This window comes from Myodes glareolus, chromosome 23 (assembly GCF_982192425.1).
Source record: "Myodes glareolus chromosome 23, mMyoGla1.1, whole genome shotgun sequence".
Lineage (NCBI taxonomy): Eukaryota > Metazoa > Chordata > Mammalia > Rodentia > Cricetidae > Myodes > Myodes glareolus.
The window spans coordinates 37,603,238-37,625,703 of NC_142048.1; the positions used below are offsets into that span (position 1 = coordinate 37,603,238).

At 43.5% G+C, this 22,466-nt stretch overlaps 1 protein-coding gene and 1 long non-coding RNA gene across 2 annotated transcripts in view; both read right to left on the minus strand.

Moving 5' to 3' along the window:
* LOC146890585 (uncharacterized) overlaps positions 1–22,235 on the minus strand; it is a 31,530-nt gene extending 9,295 nt beyond the window's left edge. Inside the window, exon 1 of the long non-coding RNA XR_015736191.1 lies at positions 22,088–22,235. This is a non-coding gene — a long non-coding RNA (uncharacterized LOC146890585). The remainder of the gene's footprint in view (positions 1–22,087) is intronic.
* On the minus strand, positions 11,958–12,464 carry LOC148118342 (large ribosomal subunit protein uL23). Its single transcript, XM_087900966.1, has one exon. The coding sequence runs from the start codon at positions 12,454–12,456 to the stop codon at positions 11,986–11,988; it is 471 nt and encodes a 156-aa protein (XP_087757092.1). The 5' UTR covers positions 12,457–12,464; the 3' UTR covers positions 11,958–11,985.
* Positions 22,236–22,466: the final 231 nt, after the last annotated feature.

Genomic DNA, 22,466 nt, shown 5'->3' on the forward strand with positions numbered 1-22,466 from the left:
ACATCTGCAATCTCAGCATTGTCAAGGCCAGTGGGAGGACCACAAGTTTAAGACCAGACTGGGTTACATAGTAAGACCTTAAAGACCCTATCTGAGCCAAGTGCTGGTGGTACATGCCTTTAATCCCAGTATTTGAGAGGCAGAGGCAGGCAGATGGTTGTGAGTTTGAGGCTAGCCTGGTCTACAAAGCGAGTTCCAGGGCAGCTAGAACTGCTACAGAGAGAAATCCTGTCTTAAAAAAAAATGAACAACAAAAAAGACCCTATCAGAAAGAAGGAGAAGAAAATACAGGAGGAGAAAGAGATGAACAAGAAGGAGGAGGTGGAGAAGGAGAACGATAAACTCAGCTCTAAAAACAAGTATATGTACTATCTTGGTCTCTGACTTTTTACTGGAAAATGAACAGGAAGAGGAGGCTGGAGACAGCAGAGAAACTAGATTAACATCTTTTCTCAGGGCTGTGACCAACACCTGACAATGGCCAAGTGGAGGGAGAAAAGACATTTCTGGACTAATGGTTTGAGCATTCAGTCCACCCAGACATGGATGGCATGGAGACAGGAGCACAGGGCTGCTTGCTCACATCTTAGCAGAACAGGAACCAGAGGGAAAAAAATCACTGGCTCTAGCTTTCTGCTTTTTATTCAAGTCTGAGATTCAGACTGTGGAATGGTGCTGTCTGCATTCAGAGCCAGTCTTCCTCCAGCTAATGCTCTCTGGAAATGTCCTCATAGACCTATCCAAAGGGCATCTCATGGATAGTCTTTTGATTTTGTTTTTTCAAGACAGGGTTTTTCTGTGTAATAGTCCTGGCTGTCTTGGAACTTGCTTTGTAGACCAAGCTGGTCACAAAGTCAGAGATCTGCCTGCCTCTGCCTCCTGAGAGCTTGGAATAAAGGTGTTCACCACAACTGCTTGGCTGATAAGGTCTTTCTTGATCTAATGAAGTTGAAGACAAAGGTTAAGCTTTGGAGACTAATAGAATATGGAGAATATCACTAGGGGATAAGGTATAGAAAACCCAAGATTGATAGGGATGGTTGATGTGGGAAGAGATCACCAAACAGGGCTTCTGTGAGTGTTGTAGAAAAATATGCTCATCACTTGCCATACCAATAAATTATTCAAGTCATGCATATAACAGGGAATGTTTCATGTTTTCTACCAAAGTGTTTGGGAGTCTTTTTTTATATATATAAAAAATTAAGCTCAGAGTCTTGGCACAATCCTGTGTGAGTTAGAATTTCCCGGGCTCTAAACATTGCTAACTCCTTTGCGCATCTGAGTATCTATTTTTATTGTTATTTGTGGCTTATAAATAATCAAACAGGAGGCTTGAGATATGGCTCACTTGGTAGAGTGCTTGCCACACAAGCATAAGGACTTGAATTTGATCACCGTCTCTCAAAAGTTGGGCAGGGCATCCACGTGTATGTAATTCCAGAACTAATTCTGTAATTAGGGAGGCTGAGACAGGAGGTCCCTGAAGCCTGCTAGTTAGTCAGTCAAGCTGAGTTCTCAAGATCTACAGCCAGTGAGAAACACTGTCTCAAAAAAAAAAAGGTGAAGAAAAACACATTGTATAACTCTCAAAAAACTAATTAAAAATAATAGGGTGGCAAGTGATTAAGGAAGACTCTTGATATCAACCACTGGCCTTACACCCATTTACACATATCATACACATACACACCACACAGAGATAATCAATGCTAGGGGTTATATTACGCTATGCTGTGTATATGCACACTGTCCTGTGAACTCCTTCTCAGGTATGTGCGTGTGTGTGTGTGTGTGTGTGTGTGTGTGTGTGTAATACAATTCTCATTTTAAAGTAGGTCAATAGTTGTTCCAATATTCATTATATATTGTTTACTAAATGGCTTCCGCAGCTCTACACTCTGGTTGGGTGGGGCATGTTTTGCACAGCAACCAGAACATGCTAAGCCTGCTAAACCTAAATAAGCAAATGTCTATTGAATTGGTTCATTGTCATGAACTTTGTGTCTCCAGATTTAACAGGGTTAAGATGGCCTGAGGAGGTAGGAGGGGAGAACAAAGCATCCATTCTATTCCCACTCCTGGAGGCCCCTCTTCTGTTTATCTTCACCCCCCACTCTGTGCCCCCCTCCAGCCTCCTCCAGGCTATCCTCACCCAGCCTGGCTGTTAACAAAGGGTAGAAAACATCACTGAACAGGTTTGGCCAGAACACAAGATGGTGGGTTGGGAACATGTTCTAGATTTCACAATTTCAATTTCACATAGTTAGTTTCTTGAACATTCTTTCCCCTAGGCTAATGGGAGCACAGTTCCAAACATGAGGTGTGATTGACAATAGCAATCTGAGGATCTGGAGTACATTTAGTTATTGCAATCTTCAAAAACAAAGACTATTAATTGAATAAAAATTTCACAAAAATCAAGGAATCTATGTACACATATGTGTATAATTTTTATGTGTAGTACTGAGCACTGAGCCCAGGATCTCAAGAATATTATATCAGCAATATACCACTGAGCTACACATCTAGCCTATATATTCTTGTTTGAAAGATTGGATAAATCTCTTTAGCTGGATCACAAGGCATAATTAGTTTGCTTGTTAGAGACAGCCTCTAGCAATAAAACAAAAAAATCAGAAGTCTGTATTAGCAGGAGAGATAATAGATTCAAATCTGTAATATCAGAATATTGACTATATATTTAGGCTCTTCCTCCTCCTCTTCTTCTTTCATTTCTTTTCCTTCATGTGCTAGAGATTGGATTTCTGGGCCTTACACATGCCAAACACAAGCTCTACCACCGAGATCCAGCCTAAGTTCTAGTGTTTTGGATGAGGAAATCTGTACACCTACTTTCTTTAATAAATATCTACATCATGCACGGACAACAGTGGACTATGAAACCTACCAGCTTTTCTTATTCCCTGCCTCTAGAATCTCCTTACCTTCTGGGTGAAGGCTCCCCTTTCTGCTACTGGGTTAATCATGTCCCCAGACACAAAGGGATCTAAGTGGACTGGCTTAAAGGCCAGAGGTGGTGGCGCCTGCTATTCTTTTGTGTTTTTCTCACTTTCTAGCAGCAATGCTCAAGTGTCTGCTTGTGGGGCTCAGGATGCCCCCAAAATATTTTAAGCTGAAGAAATCTGAAAAATGGCAGAAGCAGGAATGCCAATCTAACTTATACTCACTGTTCTCCTTGAAGCAGATTGTATAACTCACTTCAGAGGTACCCTCCCTGTCCTCAGAGGAAATGAACATCTTTAGAAAACTCTGAGAAGAATTTGAACCAACAACCCTATTTTATTTTCTTTAGGTCATGGCTCCTTTGTCTAATCACAAATTGCCATGGCGAGCTACCTTTCAATCAAACTTTGCATTGTAAAAAAATATGTAAGCGCATCCATTTCTTGAAGTCTTCATTTCTTTATGAAGGCTCTCATGTTGTATAAAGTTGTTTAAATTTGCAAACCTTTCTCTTGCTGATCCATCTTTTGTTAGACACTTCTACTACGAACCGATCATAGGATGAAACACTCACTATTTCTTTTCTCTACACTTCTGTATTGATTACGTTTACAGTCACTATGAGCAAATACCCACCATGGACGTCTTAAGACAGGAGAGACTTATTTTGACCAACCGCTCAAAAGGATTCTATCTATAATCACCTGTCCCCATGTGCTTAGCAAAATACCATGGCAGTATGTGGGTGTGAAATAAGAGAGCTCTTCACTCACGTAGTCAAGAGGATGACAAGAAAAGGCCAGGGATGACAATGCCAAGGACCTGTCCTCAGTGACCAGCTACAGTTACTAAAACGGTGCCACCAGCTGAGGATCAACCTTGTGCTACATGAACTCTGGGAATGGGAAGGACGTGTGACATCTAAACCCTGACAACTGCCAATGCCAGCTTTCAGCAACACTGTTAATTGAGGTTTTCTGGGACTAAGCCCCTCTGCAAACATGGTTAGCTGGCCATCTGTCTTAGTGACCATTCTATTGCTGTGAAGAGACCCCATGACCAAGATTACTTATAAAAGAAATAAAAGAAAGTATTTAATTGGGAGGGTGCTTGCAGTTTCAGAAGCTTGGTTCGTGTTCATCAGGGCAAGGAGCATGGCAGGGACCAGACAGGCATGGAGCTGGAACAGTAGCTGAGAGCTCACATCTGATCTACAAGATGGAGGCAGAGACTGAGCCTGACATGGGCTTTTGAAATTTCAAACAACCACCCTCACACCCATGATACACCTTTTCCAAGAAGGTCACACCTCCTAATCCTCCTAAACAGTCTACTGATGGGGAATCAGATAGCAAATATATGCGCCAATGGCAGCCATTGTCAGCCAAATTACCACACCATCTATGACCTCAGTGCCTAGAAAACTCAATCTTTCTCATACTGTTGAGGCATTTCAAAGACTGCTGACTCTACCACCAGTTCCCAGAAGCACACTCTGATGGCTATTATTAGCCCACTCCAATTTCTCGGCCAGTCTCTCAATTCAGAGAACTCCGTAAGTAGTGAGTCCCAGGCAAGCCAGTGTTCGTTGCATCTTACTGAGAATGCAGGGACTGAGAGGCTGTGTTTCTTTCAGTGAGTATATGATAGAGGGGGTTTGGCTTTCACTGCCGCAGATGGTAAAAACTAGCTAAATATTTAACCATGTTTCTACTTAAACTAGCTAAATATTTAACTGAGTTTCTACTTTCCTTCTGGATCCACAGTTCAACTACTTTTCCCAGAATCCTTTGTAATTAAAAGTAACGGGTCTGTGAGAGTTGATTTCAATTGTCAACTTGATTGGAACAATAAACACCTATGAGATTAGTGAGGCATTCCTTTGGATCTGTCTTCCATGGGGCTTCCAGAGAGCTCTAATGGAGGAGAGAATACTCACCCTGAATGTAGATGGCACCATCCCATGGAGTGGCCTCTTGGACTGAAGAGGAAAAATGACTCCTGATGAATGTCAGCATTCATCTCTTTCTCTGTTTCCTGGCTATCGATGTAATGTGACTGCCTGCTTCATACTCTGACAATTATGCTAATGACTGGATGCTCAAATTGTGATGCTCTTCATTCAAACCAAACTCCTCTACCCCCGACCCCCAAAAAAATGAAGCAAACCTGTCGTTCCTTAAATTCTTTCTTGGTGTGGGAGAATTGTCTGTATTCTGTCAATCATATTTTAATAAAACGCTGATTGGCCAGGCAGGCAGTATAGGCGGGAAAGCCAGACAGGAAGTAGAGGTGGAACAAAGAGACTGGGAGTATTCTGGGAAGCAGGAAGCTCCCTCCACAGTTCTGCCCAGATCACCGAAGAGGCAACATGTGAGCTGACAGCTGAGAAAGGTACTGAGCCGTGTGGCTAACATAGATAATGATAATGGATTAATATAAGTTACAAGGACTAATAAGAAGCCTGACCTATTGAGCCAATCAGTTTATAACCTTATGAAGCCCTGTGTATGATTTTTCTTGGCAGTTGCCGGTTGTGGGGTACCGGGTGGGACAGAAACCCCAACAAGCCGGCCCACATGTTACACTTTCTGTTGGGTATTTTATCTCAGTAATGAGAAAGCTACTAGAAGTTTGTCCCAAAGAGAAGCAGTGTGACCCTGGGGAGTCCTTGGACCTTTGAGGGTGGTTTGCAAGAAGAGTGGGGAAGAGTTAGAAACTGTAGGCTTGACTTGGAACACAATGAGAAGAACTTAATGGCTCGTTATGGGTGAGACTACAGAAGACCTTAATACTGCAAAGAAATACTCAGGAAATTCCAAAGAGGACCAAGGACGTAACTGGGATCTGAATGAGAGGGCACCGATGCTACAGCCTGGCAAACAATCTCACTGCATTCGGTTCGAGCCCTGAAACCTCAGGTGTAGCTGAATTCCAAAGTAATGAACTAATTTGCTTGGCAGAGGAAAGTTCAAAACAATATACTCTCCAGGTCATGGTGTGGTTACTGCTTACTGTTTGTAGTCAGATAGAGAGACAGAGAAAGAGAGAGCAACAGAACAATTGGCTATGTACTCCAGGGGAAAAGATCCATGCACTGAAGGCTCTAATTTATAAAAGTACAAGCTCATTTGAGAATAGAAAACCTGAACTAAGAATGCTGATAAAGTACAATGAATTAGAGACGGGTTTTTCTAGGTTCACCTACCATGAGCACAGAGACCATGAAAACTGTGATAGAAGGGGGGGGGCAAACTAAACCCCTAGCAGCAGGGCATACCTGTGAGGAACTTTTCTTGATTGGCTCGTTCGAGATGGGAAGCCCCATCTTAGATCTGGCCACATCTTTTCGTGCCAGCCTATGTAAGAAGATATGGAAGGAGGAAGAGTTTGCTTTTTTCCTGCTTGCCCTCACTCTTATTGGTAAGTTCATCTAGTCTGCTACAGAGGCATTCCTTCCCTGGGGTTAAATCCTGCTCCTTCAGGATTCTAAATATACTGAAGACCGGCTGAGACATCCAGCCTCCTGGACTGAACAACTACTGGGTTCTTAGACTCTCCACCAAGAGGCAGCATTGCTAGCCTAGCCAGACCACAGCCTGTAAGCCACTCTCATATAGATAGGCAATTGATAGATGGATCGATAGATAGGTAGAGGTTCATTCTATCAGTTTTGTTTTTCTTGAGAGCCCCTCCCCCCATATAGATGCCACTGTAAAAGGCTGTGAAGGCGATGCCTGAGTTGCAGTGGAGGCTCCGGGATACTGGACCTAAGCAGGGCTCCCAGTTATGTGCAGAGGAAAACTGTCGGTACCAAGAGAAGCTGGCCCAGGAGACAGCTATGTGTGTCTCAAGTGGCAGAACTTGAAGAGTGAGACTACCCAAGACCCCTGGAACACAGCTGACACCAGCATGCTGCACACTGAGCTGAAAGGTTTGATGTTTCCCCTGCTGTGTTTTAGTCTTGTTTTGGTCCAGGCATTCCCCACCAGTTTCCCACTCCTTCTATGTTTCTTCTATGCCACGGTAGGTTAGAAATGTGTGCTTTTTCCTTTGTGTTATGGTAGCTTATAGGTAATAGTTTGTTTCGAGTCTCAAAAGAGACTTTGAACACTAACTTTTTTTTTTTCATTTGAGACAGGGTCTTACTATGTAGCTCCAGCTGTCTTGAAACCCCCTGTGCAGACCACGTTGGCTTTGAACTCACAGAGACCTGCCTGCTTCTGCCTCCTGAGTGCTGCCGTTAGAGGCATGCACCACCACACCCAGCCTGAACGCTAACTATCAAACAATGTTGAGAATCTAAAACTTCGGGGACTGTTGAAATTCGAAAGGATGCATTTTGCATTATAAGATGATCATGAGTCAGGAGAAGTCAGAGGTAGAACAGTGCAGTTTAAAGTGATGTGTTTGGGTGTGAGGATAAGGGATGGGACCTTAGTTGGTTGGATTAATAAACAACAGGGCATCAGTGAGACATGCTTTAGGGCGTGCCTGAGAGTGTTGTAGAGAGATTTAACCAAGGAGATCCACTCTGAACATGGCAACACCACCTCACGGACTTGGTGAGAAGACCAAATGGGCACCAAGATTCTCCTATCTTTGCTTCCTGACTGCGGACTCAATCTGGCCCCTGCTCCAGCTCCTATGCCGTCCCAATCATAAGGAACTGGACCCAGTCTGAAAGCGCGATCCTATCAAAGCAAGAAACTTCCTCTTTTTCACATCTGCCCCCTATTTTCTTACAACAAAGAGAAAGTAACTCCTGCAGTCTGAGATCTAGTCAACGGGGTGGAAGCCAAAGTGTCGGCTGGCCACGCAAGGCTGTCCCCTGAGGGGCTTTCCTGTTTGTTTCTGTGTCTGCGCGCTGAACGGTGGAGGTTCCAAGGAGCAGACCAGATAGGCCCACACGGAAGGAGCCCACGGGAAAGTTATCTTCCCAGGGCCACTATTTGAGCTGGAAGATGAACTCATCAGTTGCATGAAGAAGTCAGTTTCCACCGTATTATCACTCCCAGTCTGCGGTTGCCTGACTAATTCACTTTCTTACCCTGATCCTTCGCTCTGGCTCTCCTCAAAGGCCTTCCTATTGTCTGGACATGCTTAGGTTGGGTCTTCTGTTGCTGTTTAGAAGAACGCGATACCTGATCCCTTTCTAAACCCCACCTCATAATTGCACTGTGGCTTCTCGGCTGTCCTGTTCATTCGATTTGTCCCTCACATTCATTCACGGCCGTCACTCTGAAAGAGGGTGGGGTTTGTTTTGTTAAGGGCTTAAAGTGGCAATTCTGATTGGGTGCTTTCCCCACTTACTTTATTCACTAAAATAGTACATTATTTCTTCACTGAAAATGTCTATCCATTTAAGGATTGAGTATAATCCCCCTTGTGCCTATTCTGATCCTAGCTAATAGCTTAACTCTTCCTAATTACTTACTAAAAGGTCTAGTAGCCAATTACGTTAAGTAATATCATAAGGTAAGAAAAAAGGTTAAATTAGGCCTAAGTGCCTCATCCTTCTTTGGGGGATTATGTTTCTGGATCAGCGCACTCATATGTCCTAGGTCCATGCTTCAACAGGGATTAGAAACTTGGGGATCGAGTGAGGAAGTTTAACGAGACAATAAAGACTTGACTTGGTCTTCTGCAAGGCTTTGTCTCTTTGGGGCGAGTACTAGCTTGTTTACGATTATGACACCCTTGTCATAATCACATTCACAAATAATTTAATATTGAGGAAGAGTCAAAAGTGTTCATGAATGAGCTCCGGGCCCTTTGCCTGCCAAATGAATGCTCTACTAAGGGGCTCTTCCTCCCTCCCTCTCTCCCTCCCTTCCCTCTTTTCTCCTGTGTGTGCCTGTGTGTGTGTGTGTGTCTGGGTCTAGGTTCATATATATGCTAGTGATGTATTCAGAAACAAGGGAACAACCTCAACTGTGGTTCCTCAACACCACTGACTTTGGTTTTTTTTTTTTCTTGTTTGTTTTGCTTTTGTTTTTGTTTAAATAAGATGTCTCAGTGACCTAGATCTCACTCACCATTTGGTTATCTGGTGCTCTGTACGGTTTAGAGAATGGTCTGTGATAGCCATACTTTCTGTTTTCCCCGAGTTTACTAAGTATAGAGCAAACCAACATGGATGGATAAATAACAAGTTGTAGATAGATTGTCATCTAGAGAGAGAGAGCGAAGCATTGTCACACCCGACAACTCAAAATAGCCAGCAGGTATGTGCCAGGAAGCCCCTTAAAGACATCTAGTTGAAGTTTCTGATGGAGGCCTAGACAGAGCAGAGTGTCTCCCCCTCCCCCCCCTCCCCCCCCCCCCCCCCCCCCCGGCCCGGTGAAGCTTCCAGATGAAAGAAATAACGGCCGGAAGGTGACATCATCAAATCAGGAACTTGGAAACACACTCCAGACACTGAGTGGGGAATCCCTGTTAAAACGGTCAGCTAGAGCCTTCCAGGAGTCCCAGACAGAGCAGAGAGTCCCTTTGGGGGAGGGTCCACATGAAAGAACAAATTGTCACCAATAGAGACAGCCTCACCAAATCAGGCAGCTCACAGAAACTGACTAGGAGGTGGAGTCAGGCAGTTGGAGTTTCCCTTTAAGCTTTTCCTCCTCCAATGAGATTCTCAGGCCTGAGCTTTCATTTTCTCTTTTTCACTGAGGACAATTTTATGACATGGGATAAATGCTAGTAATCTCTGTTGGTGACTACCCATCTTCCAGTTGCTCTCAAGGACAATGTTTTTACTCCTGAGTCATTTTACTGGTCTATTTCCTCCCTGCCACTGAACTATCATCCAGCCCATCCCCAGATAAGGGGCCTTGGAGGACACTTTGAAACAAACATGCTTGGGTCTGATAGCATGTGTGGGGGTGCAGGGAACCCTGCGTCTGTCATCAGCTTCTTAGTGAGCTCAAACAGCCCATGATAATTTACCAATATAATGTATGCTACAGGTGGCTACCCAGCTAACCCCAGCCTCCCACTCCTACTTCTGGAATTACAAATACACACCACCACACCTGGATTTTTTAGTGAGGGTTCCAGGGATTGAACATGGGTCCTTCTGTTTCCAGGTAAACCTTTATCCTGAGTCATCTCTCCAGCCCACATTCCACGGTCTGCTTACTCCTGACCGATCCGGGGCAGCCTCCCAATGCCACCTGCCTTGTCAGCCTTGATGAATGAGACCAATATCACACAGCCAGTTGTTTTAATCTGCTAATCCCAGTTACCACATTTTTCTATTTCTGTTTTACGGAGTACTGAAAGTACATAAATCATTAAGAAGACAACACCAATGTTTCCAGAGAACTTGAAGTCTCATGGAGACACATACATTTCAGTTTCATAGACTCAGGAGGGCCAGGGAAAAGGTACACACCACAGGCTATGGGGGGGACTATTAAGGATCACAGAGTCCAATTTGAAGTTCAAAAAAAAAAACCTTCAGAGAGAAGGTGGTGCCTAAACTTAACCACAATAGGCAGAACAGTATTTGAACAAAAAGCACAAGGAAGAAACGCTGGGATTTGTGAGTGGAATGATACAAAAGCATCAGGGTAGAAGGCAGGGAGGTCAGGACTTAGAAGAGACCTCCAAGTGCGGGTCTGAATAATTTATGTCTATTAGAATTTACGTTCGCTGAGTGCAGGGACGTGGCCTATTTTGTCCACTAATGTACCTTCACTGCTGACCGTAGTTCTTGGCACCAAATGTGCCAAGTGGAAGCTTGGGCATACATCCACCAGATGCATCTCTTTGATACCACAGTTTGGCAACCATTAGGGAGTGGTAGTGAGGCCAGTAATGAGCCTATTGCCGTCACCGGGGTAGTGAATTTAATAGCAGGATTGGGACAAGTGGGCACGTTTGAGGATCAGCAGGCCAAGAATGCTTCTTAACTGATAAATAATACAGGAAGAGAAAAAGAGTCAGAGAGAAAAGAAAGTGAGAGGAATTTTTGCTTATTATTTCATTCATTCATTCTTGTAAACCAGGATGGCCTCAAACTCACAGAGATCTACCTGCTTCTGCCTCCTAGTGCGCTTGGATTAAAGCTGTGTGCCACCATATCTGGCCCTGTGAATTTGAGTTTAACAGAATTTTCTCCCTTTGCCCTCTATTATCTACCTTTGTCCTTTGTGGACTCTAAACAAGAGGTGTTCTGCTCACATTTCTGGGCATATTCATTCAAGTCACCTTTATGTAACTTTGAAGTTATATAATTTAAATAATTCTCCTCTAATTGTGTGTTAGTCACTCTTATTGGCTCTCCCCACAACTCTTCTATCCATTGAATTTTTTTTTTAAATTCCAGTTTCCAAATTCTTCATGACAATATGTACATGTGTTCTTCTATGTTTGTTGTAGATGTTTTAGGCAGTATAAAAGTAAAGAAGAAAACTGGCTCATCATATTCTTACCCAAGAGTGGCCAACAGCACTGATATGGTTTTCATATACATATACAGAAATCCTATTGGAGAGATCAATCTGTAATGTAGGAGGGTCTTCTGTATTTCTGTTACTTTCATTGGTTAATTAATAAAGACACTGCTTGGCCTGATAGTTCAAAACATAGGTGGGTGGAGTAGACAGAACAGAATGCTGGGAGAAAGAACCAGAGGCAGAGAGTCACTGCCATGAAGCTGCCAGGTCAGACATGCTGATCTCTCCTGGTAAGCCACGACCTCGTGGTGATACACAGATTATTAGAAATGGGTTAATCAAGATGTGAGAGTTAGCCAATAAGAGGCTGAAACTAATGGGCCAAGCAGTGTTTAAAAGAATACAATTTGTGTGTAATTATTTGGGGGTAAACTAGCCAGGATCTGGGCGGGAACACAGCCTGCTGCTTATTTTACAGAGTTTCTGTATAAGGAGCAGTGGGCTGTGTCCCGCCACCTGGCTCCCGGCTATCTGTATCCAAAATAATTACACACAAATTGTATTCTTTTTTTTTTATGGTGAAAAAGTGTATATTTAGAATTAGCCGGCTGGGCTCAGTTTAGATGATTCCAATTTTGTTGGCAACATCCAGAGCATCATAATCAGGAGCCAACCGAACATATGCCTTCTTCTCTCCATCGGGCCTTATGAGGGTGTTGACTTTGGCCACATCAATGTCGTAGAGTTTCTTCACTGCCTGTTTGATCTGGTGCTTGTTGGCCTTGACATCCACAATGAACACCAGTGTGTTGTTGTCTTCTATCTTCTTCATGGCTGACTCGGTGGTCAGGGGGAATTTGATGATGGCATAGTGGTCAAGCTTGTTCCTCCTGGGCGCGCTCTTCCGGGGGTATTTAGGCTGCCTTCGTAGCCGCAGAGTCTTGGGCCGTCGAAAAGTGGGCGATGTGCGGATCTTCTTCTTTTTGTGGCTGTGGACGCCTTTCAGCACTGCCTTCTTGGCTTTCAAGGCCTTCGCTTTAGCTTCGGCTTTGGGAGGGGCAGGAGCTTCCTTCTTCGCTTTAGGCGCCATCTTGACGAAAAGCCAAATTGTATTCTTTTAAACACTGCTTGGCCCATTAGTTTCAGCCTCTTATTGGCTAACTCTCACACCTTGATTAACCCATTTCTAATAATCTGTGTAGCACCACGAGGTGGTGGCTTACCAGGAAGAATCTTAACCTGCATCCATCTTGGAGAGGAGAGCTATAGCATCTGCCTCACTGCCTTCTTCCTCCCAGCATTCTGTTCTGTCTTCCCCACCTACCTATGTTCTGACCTATCAGGCCAAGCAGTCTCTTTATTAACCAATGAAAGTAACACATAGAAAGACACACCTACATCAAATCTGTACCTGTTTTTTCCCACTTAACATAGGATCATGAATATTTTTCCTATCAATATAAACATATTATTAATATGTACAAGTACCCATTACATGGCTGTATCATTTTTTTAAAGACTGTTTATTTTTATTTGGTGTATATGAGTGATTTGCCTGCATGGATGTATGTGGAACACATACTAGGTATCTGGAGAGGTAGAAGAGGGTGTAGATCCCTGGAAGTGGAGTTACAGGTGGTTATGAACTGCCATGTAGGTGCAGGGAATGGATTTCCTGTCCTCTTTCTGCAAGGGTGGAGTGTGTTCTTAACTGCTAAGCCATCTCTCTGGACCCAACTTGCATCATTTTGAAAGCCCACCTTATTGTAAGGCTTGTAGGGTACTTCTACATTTTATTATTAAAGCGTATTGTGGTGTATTCCTCTGAGTTGAAGACTTATTATTATTAGCTACTTCTGAGTGTTAGAAGTACAAAGACAAAAGGAATAAATACTTTGATAATCTCAATATTGCCTTTCAAAGTACTTTCCCAATCATCCAGCAATTAGTGTGTATCTGTCTTTGTTATCATCATCATCATCATAACTATCATCATCTTGGTACTTGGAATTGAATTTAGGGTCATTTGCATGCCAGGCGACTGACTCTAATACAAAGCTACCCTCCCTCAGGCAGAATTAGTGTATGTGAGACCACCTCTGTCACAATGTTCTTGAAAGAATAGATCTAGTGGATTGTTTTTATTTGTAAAGGGAATGCTATCCAATTCACCCTTTTATTCTGTTCCACACTTTGTTGCTCATAAAAAAATAAAACAAGCTAATTTTTAAGTCACAAAACAAGAGTATGAGATTGGAGACGTTCACATCATGCAATTAACTGTGGCAGTTGTTCAGTAGGATAGGTGGGAATGTTAGCATAAAGGAGTCTAAAGGCTTTGGAGTCCCATGTGTCTGTGCGGCATCTCTGATAGGCTTGTGTTTACCATGCTTCAAGGGAATGCAAGATGAACATGAACGGTGACTCTCAGGTCATTCTTGATGAGTATGGAGTTCAGCTGGCAGCTATTTCCGGAGATCGTCACACTGTGCCTCTAATTGCTGTCCCTTCGGAAGAAATCTGACGTTCTGTGCTTCCTCCTGCCTTCCCCCTTTGTCTTTTATTTTCTCAAGTTTACTCAACTATGTCCAGATGTAGCTTCTTGCTATTAACTGGTCTTGTGAATCCAGAAATTGAGTCTTCTATTAATGCCACAAAAGAAAAAGAAAGGAAGAAATGAAGAAAAAAAAAAGAAAAGAAAAGTCTTCTTCACCCTTTCCTCACTTTCTGGATGCTGATGTTACATGTATGTCCTGGACCAACTATTTTAAAAGATTAAGGAATTATAAACTTGTAGGCATAGTAGCGACTCTGTGACTATTTTAAGAATCACACACTTTTCTTTTTAAAACCTTCTCTTCTTTTTGTGAGGATATACATTTTTAAAAATGTGTTAGATATTTTCCCAATCTCTTCCATCTCCCCGTCTCTCTTTCTGCTCTGTATTACATATTTATGACATTCTTATTTGAAATTCTTTTTTTGTTTTAGACTGAGTCTCATCTAGATCAGGCCAACCCCTGCTTCTCTAGGATGACCTTCATCCTGTCTCCTACCTCCTACCCCTAACTCTTCACACACCTGGTCCCAGTCCTAAACTTTATGAAAATCCATAGCCTGAGCTACTTCTCGCCAATCTGCTCTTTTTTTCTGCTGTGCCCATCTGCTGACAGAGGTGTGACATGCATTATTCCCACGTAGGCTTTCCCTAAACCTGAGAGAGTCTCTGTCTGTTATCCTTTTTGGCTTTTCAATTTCTTAACGCAACCCAAATAACCAAGCCCACCATTTGTAGACTCAAGACATTTATTTGCTAACATCACTTAGCTTTAGGAATTAACAAAAGGTAGGGTAACTCAAGAGGCTGTTTTGAGGGAGGAGGGGTGTAGCGCAGTGGTCGAGTGTGAGCCTAGAAGCACAGGACCCATCTTCATACCCAGTAGCCCCTCCTCCAACGGCTTTTCCCTCTGGGGAGCTTACAATTAAAATGTAGGTGGGTGGCTTTTAGAAGCTATCGAATAAGGAATTGTTTATTATTAGCAATAGCAAATACTTTCAAGTTGCATCCTTATGTAGTCCACTGTGTGCAATTGCACCAAGTGCTGTTCCTGGCCTCTGCAGCTGATACCCAGTGGACAGTGTCTGAATAGCCAGGGGCACAGATGAGGGCAGCTACCACTATTCAGTCATCTGACCTTAGACTTCCATTTCCTAAGTCTGAGATGAAAAGACTGAACTCTGACCTCTGAAATGAGAAGGTCAATTTAGTTCAAGGTTTAATCTGGCCTCTCTCAGGGCTAATAATAAAGACTGATAATATTTCAGCTCCTATCCCTGGAGAAGAGAAATACCCATTTATCCAGTTACTAGAGTTGGTTTAGTGTTTTTTTTTAATTTTGCCTTAGTCCAAAATAATAATCATATTTATATTATTATTAATAATAAAAGAGCTAGCAACAACATAAAAATATAAATCAATATAATGATATTGAAAAGCATATCAAGATTTTAAAACTAAAGGAAGGGAAGAAAAACATGCACTCATGAACTATTCTGTACTATTCTGTGCCTGGGTGACAATGTTTAGACCAAACACTGCAGTGGCCCAGAGAGAAGCATCAATGAGCAACCAAGCTCACATTTTAATCCGTTAATAGCAAACCAAAGAAAGTATTCTAGAACTTGTCTTAAGAAAACCTTTTTACATTTAAACAATTTGTTTTCAATTAATTAATTACTTATTTTGCATTACTGGACAAGAATTTAACCTGGGGCCTTACTTATACTATACTATCTTAGTTAGCGTCATACTGTTACTATTGCTAGGAGGAAACACCATGACCTTAAACAAGTTGAAGAGGAAGGGGTTTATTTGTTTTACACTTTCACATCATAGCCCATCACTGAAAAAAGTCAGGACAGAAAGTCAAACAGGGTAGGAACCTGGAGGCAGGCACTGATGCGGAGATCATGGAGGGGTGCCGCTTACTGACTTGCTCCTCGTGGCTTGCTCAGCCTGCTTCCTTATAGAACCCAGCACTGCCAGTCCATACTGTGAGACAATGGTCTTGTACCCTGTAACGATTTGTCAATTGTGTTGCTTTAGTAAAATGCTGATTGCCCAGTAGCCAGGTAGGAAGTATAGGCGGGGTAACCAGGCAGAAAGTATAGGTGGGAAAATGAGAACAAGAGAATTTTGGGAAGAGGAAAAGTGCGGTCTGCAGTCGTCACACAGACACAGAGGAAGCAGATGAGAATGCCTCACTGGTTAAAGGTACCAGGCTAACATAGACAAGAATTATGGGTTAATGTAGGATGTAAGAGTTAATAAGAAGCCTGAGCTAATAGGCCAACCAGTTTATAATTAATGTAAGCCTCTGTGTGTTTCTTTGGGACTGAACAAGTGCAGGACCGGTTGGAATAGAAATCTAAGTCAACAATTCCAGGAATGGCACCACTCACAATAGGCTGTGCCCTCCCCCATCAATCACTAATTTAAAAAGTGCCCTGCAGGCTTGCCTACAAACTGATTTCATGTAGGCATTTTCTTAATTGAGGCTCCCTCCTCTCAGACAACTTTAGCTTGTGGAAAGTTGACATAAAACTACCCAGTACATATACATTGAGCCTCCCTTTTACTTTTTAAGATGAGGCCTCACTATATGTGTGTGTGTGTGTGTGTGTGTGTGTGTGTGTGTGTGTGTGTGTGTGATTTACACTCCTTCAGTCTCAGCCTCCCAATACTGGAATTACAGGCCTATGTCATGAGGTCCCACTTCTCTTCTGGATTTCAGTTCATTTTCTTGGGCTGCTATGGCAACTACAACAAACAGAATGGTGTAGAAAATAAGAATCATGCTAGGAATACTGCTGAGGACCTGCAGCCTCAGCTTCTTCGAGGCTGAAGTAGGAAGATCACTGGAGCCCAGGGAGTCTCAGCCATTGTAGGTAATGTAGTCGAATTTCATTTCAGTATCAACAATGAAACAAAACGGCATAAAGCAAAACATAAATGAGAATCAGAAACCTGCTCTTTGGAGGCCTGGGGTCTAAAATCAGGGTGCCCTACAGTGAGCTCCTACAGTGAGTTCATTTCAGGTCTGAGCCTCTGGAGGCTGCTGAAAGTCCTCGGTGAGCATTAATTTAGAGTTGTATCACCCCAATGTCTGCCTGTTCTTACATGACTTTACTCTGTATTCATATGTGTTTCTGTGTCAAATCTCCCCCACCCTTTCTCTTCCAAAAACACCAGATAAGGGATGTAGAGCCCACCCTAAACCCGTATGGCCTCATCTAATTTTGCTTATATCTGCATAGAGACACTCTCCGTTTCCTAAAAGATCGAATTCACCGATACTTAGTTCAGCCTTGAATATATCTTTGCAGGGCCCTGATTCCACCCAGGAGAAGACTTCCTCAAAGCCTGAGGGATGCACTGGAAGTTCTTTCTCATCCATTGCTCCGCTCAGAGGGTTCATCCCTCCCCTGTACCCATTGTCCCAGAGGCTGGCTGCTGGGCATGGAGACAAGGGTGGGGGTGGGGCTCACCTTCTCACAGATGTTCTGGATTGCCCAGGAGCATATTAATAAGTAACGATAACTGGATCAACGAGTTATTTGTAGAAGAAATTAGAAATACGCTGTCAGCATTTCCTGCAAACCAAAGTCCCCTGGCTGACTACCAGGTGTCATTATTATGAGCAGCTCTTCTTGGCCGTCTCGCTGCCAGGTTTTGGCATGGGAACCTAGCTCCAGCCATGCACACTAGAAGCCTGTTTGAAGACATTGCCATGCTTGCCTTTTGATTTTAGCCGAAGCACATAGTGGAACTGTTTTCTGTGCAGAACTCCAGAGAAGATGATGAAGCAATAGAGAGGCGGGTCTGAAGAGTTCCTTCTCCCGGCTCTAAGCCCATGTGTCTATATGAGTGGGAGTCTATACTGGTTTGAGTCTTTCTTTTTCTTTCTCTCTTTCTTTCTTTCCTTCTTTCTTTTCTTCTTCTTCTTCTTCTTCTTCTTCTTCTTCTTCTTCTTCTTCTTCTTCTTCTTTTTTTTTTGGTGATGATGGGGCAGGAGGTGATAACTACCACAAAATAATGAGGCAGGATATGTATAAAGAAAAGAGACCGTTTTGTTGCTCACAATTTTAGAAGATGGGAGTCCAAATAGTATACAACAGACTCTGACAAGTCCCATCGGCTACCTTGACTGCATCCCCCTATGGGAAGAACATTGTGTATCATATATATACATATTCAGTCTCTCGTCTGCGTGGTAGACAGGCCCTTGAAGTCAGTTACAATGGCTCCACTCTAGTGATCTCATCTAACCCAAGCACTTTTAGAAAACTCTCATGAGAGCTAGGGAAATTGACTCATGGGTAAAGCACTGGCCATGCAACCCTGTCAGACTGAGTCCAGGTTCCCAGATCCCATGGAAGAAGCAGAACAATCCCTTCCATCCAGCATGTCTCTGTGGGGTGATGTTGGTGCAGATAGGAAATATTCAGAAACCCAAGGACCAGTTAGCCTGGCTAATGCAGTAAAAAAGAGACCCTGTCTCTAAAACAAGGTGGAAAGGTAAGCATTGGCACTGGAGATTGTCCTCTGACTTCCCAATGCATGGGATGGCATGAACACACTTTCACCTACACACTTGAGCAAGTACATATCATATACACACACACAAATGCACACCATACAAAGGGCTCATGACGGATACTATACTGGCTGGGTTTGTGTGTGTCAACTTAGCGCAAGCTAGAGTCATGAGAGGAAGGAGCCTCTGCTGAGGAAATGCCTCCATGAGATCCAGTTGTAAGGACTTTTCTCATTTAGGAATCTCTAGGGGAGGGCCCAGCCCATGGTGGGTGGTGCCATCCCTGGGCTGGTGGTCCTGAGTTCTATAAGAAGGTAGGTTGAGCAAGCCATGGGAAACCAGCCAGTAAGCAGCAGCCCCCACCTCATGGCCTCTGCATCAGCTCCTGCCTCCAGGATCCTGCCCTGTCTGAGTTCCTATCTTGACTTCCTGCAGTGATGAACGGCAAGGCTGAAATGTTAGCCAATTAAACCCTTTCCTTCCTAACTTGCTTTCAGTCATGGTGTTTCCTTGCAACAATAGAAACCCTAGCTAAGACAGATCCTATTTGTATTAAGTTTCCACTTTTCTAAAAATACCAGTAACATAGACTTTAAGGATTAAAATTTTGTATGTGTGCAAGGAAATAAGATATTCAAACCATAGCAGAGCCCGAGGATGTTGGGAAGAAACTCAGGACCCCCGAGGCTCAGGCATGTTGTGGATCCTGTCTCAGGAAGCAGCTGCCTCTCTCCATTTCTCCATTTCTGGAACACACATTGGCTATGACATGGGGAGGACCAACGGGGAACCTGCACCACAGGGTGCAGCAAAGGGCTTTGGGTAAGGCCGTAGACAGAAAGGATGCAGCCCTAGGTGTGTGGGTACGAGTGGTGGTGGGGACACCGGCAGAAGCAGCAGTGCGCATGCGCCGCCTTCAAGAGCTTTGGACTGAGGACTTACGTAAGCAAGCCAAAGTGCATGCGCATGAGCGGGTTTGTTTCTGAGCAAATACGAGTCAGTTCTGTTCCAGAAGCAGCTATAATTTCTCTCTTCTTTAATTGTTTTTGAAATTACAATTGCAGCCTTTCCCTTCGATCCTTTCCCTCCATCCAAGTTCTCCCATGTACATCCTCTCTGACATCTTTCAAACTCACTGACTCTTGTTTTTGAATTGTTGTGTGAGTGTGTGTGCATGTGTGTGTGTGTGTGTATTCCTAAATACATAAATACAACCTGCTCAACCTGTGTAACATTATGCATATACATTATATATACATATATAAGCATATATATTCAGGACTGGCCATTTGGAATTGAATAAGCAATTGGTGTGGACTTCCCAGGGGAAGACCGTCTCTCCACCTCTTAGAATTCCTTAGTTGTCTGGAGTTTTATGTGGAGTTGAGGCCTCATGAGCTCCCCCAACTCTTTCTACACATACATTAACATGTCTATTGGTGGTGTCCTTGTCGGCTCATGTCTATGCAGCCATGATGGTGAGCCTTCATAGGTGTAGCTTCTGACATTCCTAGGAGACACAATCTCACAGCAAACTTCTGGTGCCTCTGGCTCGTGTCATCTTCCACTCCCTCTTATACAATGACCCCCAAACCAAGGAGCAAAGATTGTGTTGTAGATGCGTATGCTGGGTTTTAAAAATAACGCTCACTTTCATCTTTCTTGTGATAAAATAAACATCATTCAGAATAGAAAAGTGAAGTACTTGGGAGGCAGAAAGCGGGCAAACTGTGAGCATGAGGTCAGCCTGAGCGATGAGGAGGAACATTTCAGGCCAGTCTGGAAGACAGAGACCCTAACTTAACACAGAACAGCAGACACAAAACCAAGAGCCGGAGAGAAATCAACTTCTAAAGACAAACAGGGTTGTTAAGGCTCATGCCTTTGCAGGTTTGGTCTGTTACTGGCTGGCCCTCCTGCTTTTGGACTGCGGTGGGGCAGCACTGTTGGTGATGGTTTTTTGTTTACTCTTTGCCCTTTGCTCTTTGGGGAGCCCGCCACCCAGCTTTCAAATAAATGCACAGAAGCTTCTTCTTTTTTATGAATGTTCAACCTTAGCTTGGCTTATTTCTAGTCAGCTTTTGTTAAATTATCCTGTCTACCTTTTGTCTCTGGGCTTTAATTTTTCTCTGTGCTATAAAACTTTCTTTATTTCTTACTTCGTAGTTTGCTGGCTCCGGGTGTCCTCCTTACCTCGTTTTCCTTGCTCTTGGATCCTCTCTTCCCAGATTTCTCCTCCTATTTATCCTCTCTGCCTGATGTCCCCATCGATCCTTTCTCCTATCTAGCTATTGGCCTTTAAGTTCTTTATGAGAGCAATCAGGTGTTTTAGACAGGTAAAGTAACGCAGCCTTCTCAGAGTTAAATAAAAGAATGCAACACGTTGTTGCATCATTGAACAAACGTTCCACAAAAAAAAAAATGTAATACGTCTTCAACTAATATTCCACAACACAGCACAACATGGCAAGAGTCCTGGGAAAAGATACTTTTCTGGGTAGGAAAGAGAAAGAAAAAGGTGGCATCAGCAGATCCCTTTGAGGGCATGACCCAGTTCCCTAAGACCTCACTAGAGCTGACTCCTCCTGCTCCTCCTTTTGAGAGGTGGTCTCACTATATAGCTCTGGAACTCACCATGGCTGGCCTTGGACTAACAGAGATCTACCTTCCTCAGCCTCCTGAGTGCTAGAATTAAAGGTGTATCTACCTGGTGTGGGCCTACTTCTTAAAAGTCCTTCCCTCTCCATTCAAGCCAGCTTGGGGGTGAAGCTTTTAATACGTGAGGGACCAGCTCGCCTACAGCACATTAGGTGCTGTCTCTCCTCTGACTTTGCAAATGATCATGGCATTCATCTCTGCTGAGAATGGACGTGTGGCCCTCTCCTTTAAACCCAACAAACAGAATCTTTGGGCCAGCCCACCCGTCAGGAAGAAAACTGAAGTTAACCTTGCCTTTCTGCTGACAACCAAGTCGATTATCAAGCCTGTTCTTTGTGTGTGTGTGTGTGTGTGTGCGTGTGTGTGTGTGTGTGTGTGTGTGTTTAAATTTCTTTAGGAATAGATCCTATTTTCCACAAAATGAACATCACCCAATTTACATGCTTATGTTTTATCAATAGATACACAGAATTCATAAATACAAAATTGCAGCATGGCTCATCTGGTTGGTGAAATAGTGAGAGGCTGGGGTTGTATATGCAGAAAGGCAGCTGGAGGGCTTTGGCAGTAATGGCATGACTTTAGTACTCTCCCTGGGAATGAAAAGTGTGAAGAGGGAAGCCCAGCAATTCTCAATCACTAGAGATGCTTTCTGTTAAGAGATCCCACCCGTTACTGCAATTTCACTGCCAACGTGAAAGGAAAATGACCAGAATTTTAAAGGGAACAAATGTGCTTTTAAACCGCCTAATGAAACAATTAAGTAGTGGAAATGCGATTGTCATAAATGGCATTTAAATTCAGTGAGGAGGGTGGAGATTGCTTCTGGGACATTCCATGGATAGATTTAAAAAGATAAGAGGGGCTGGGGAGAAGACTCAGTCAGTAAACCGATTGCCACACAAGAATGAAGACAAGAATTTAGATTTCCAGCACCCACATCCAAGCACATGGGGCAAGGCATACCTGTAATGCCTGCACTGGGGTGGCAGAGTCAGAAGCATTCCTGGGGGTCCTGGCCAACCAGCCTAGCCAAATCCGTGAGATCCAGGATCAGTCAGAGATCCTGTGTCAAAATAAGGTGAAAGTGATTCCAGTCAACACCCAATTTTGACCTCTGCCCTACGTGTGTGTGTGTGTGTGTGTGTGTGTGTGTGTGTGTGTGTGTGTGTGTGCTGCAGGAGCTCCTTCCACTCCTTCAGCCAATCGCCGCTGAGTTACCAGCCCATTTGGGGCGTTGTCTCTCTCTCTCTTTAAAAAAAGCAGCGGTTGTCCTCCTCTTGCTCTCTGGCTTCTGGCTCCACTTCTGGCTTCTAGTCTCCTTTCCTGTTCGCGCAGAGGTGCT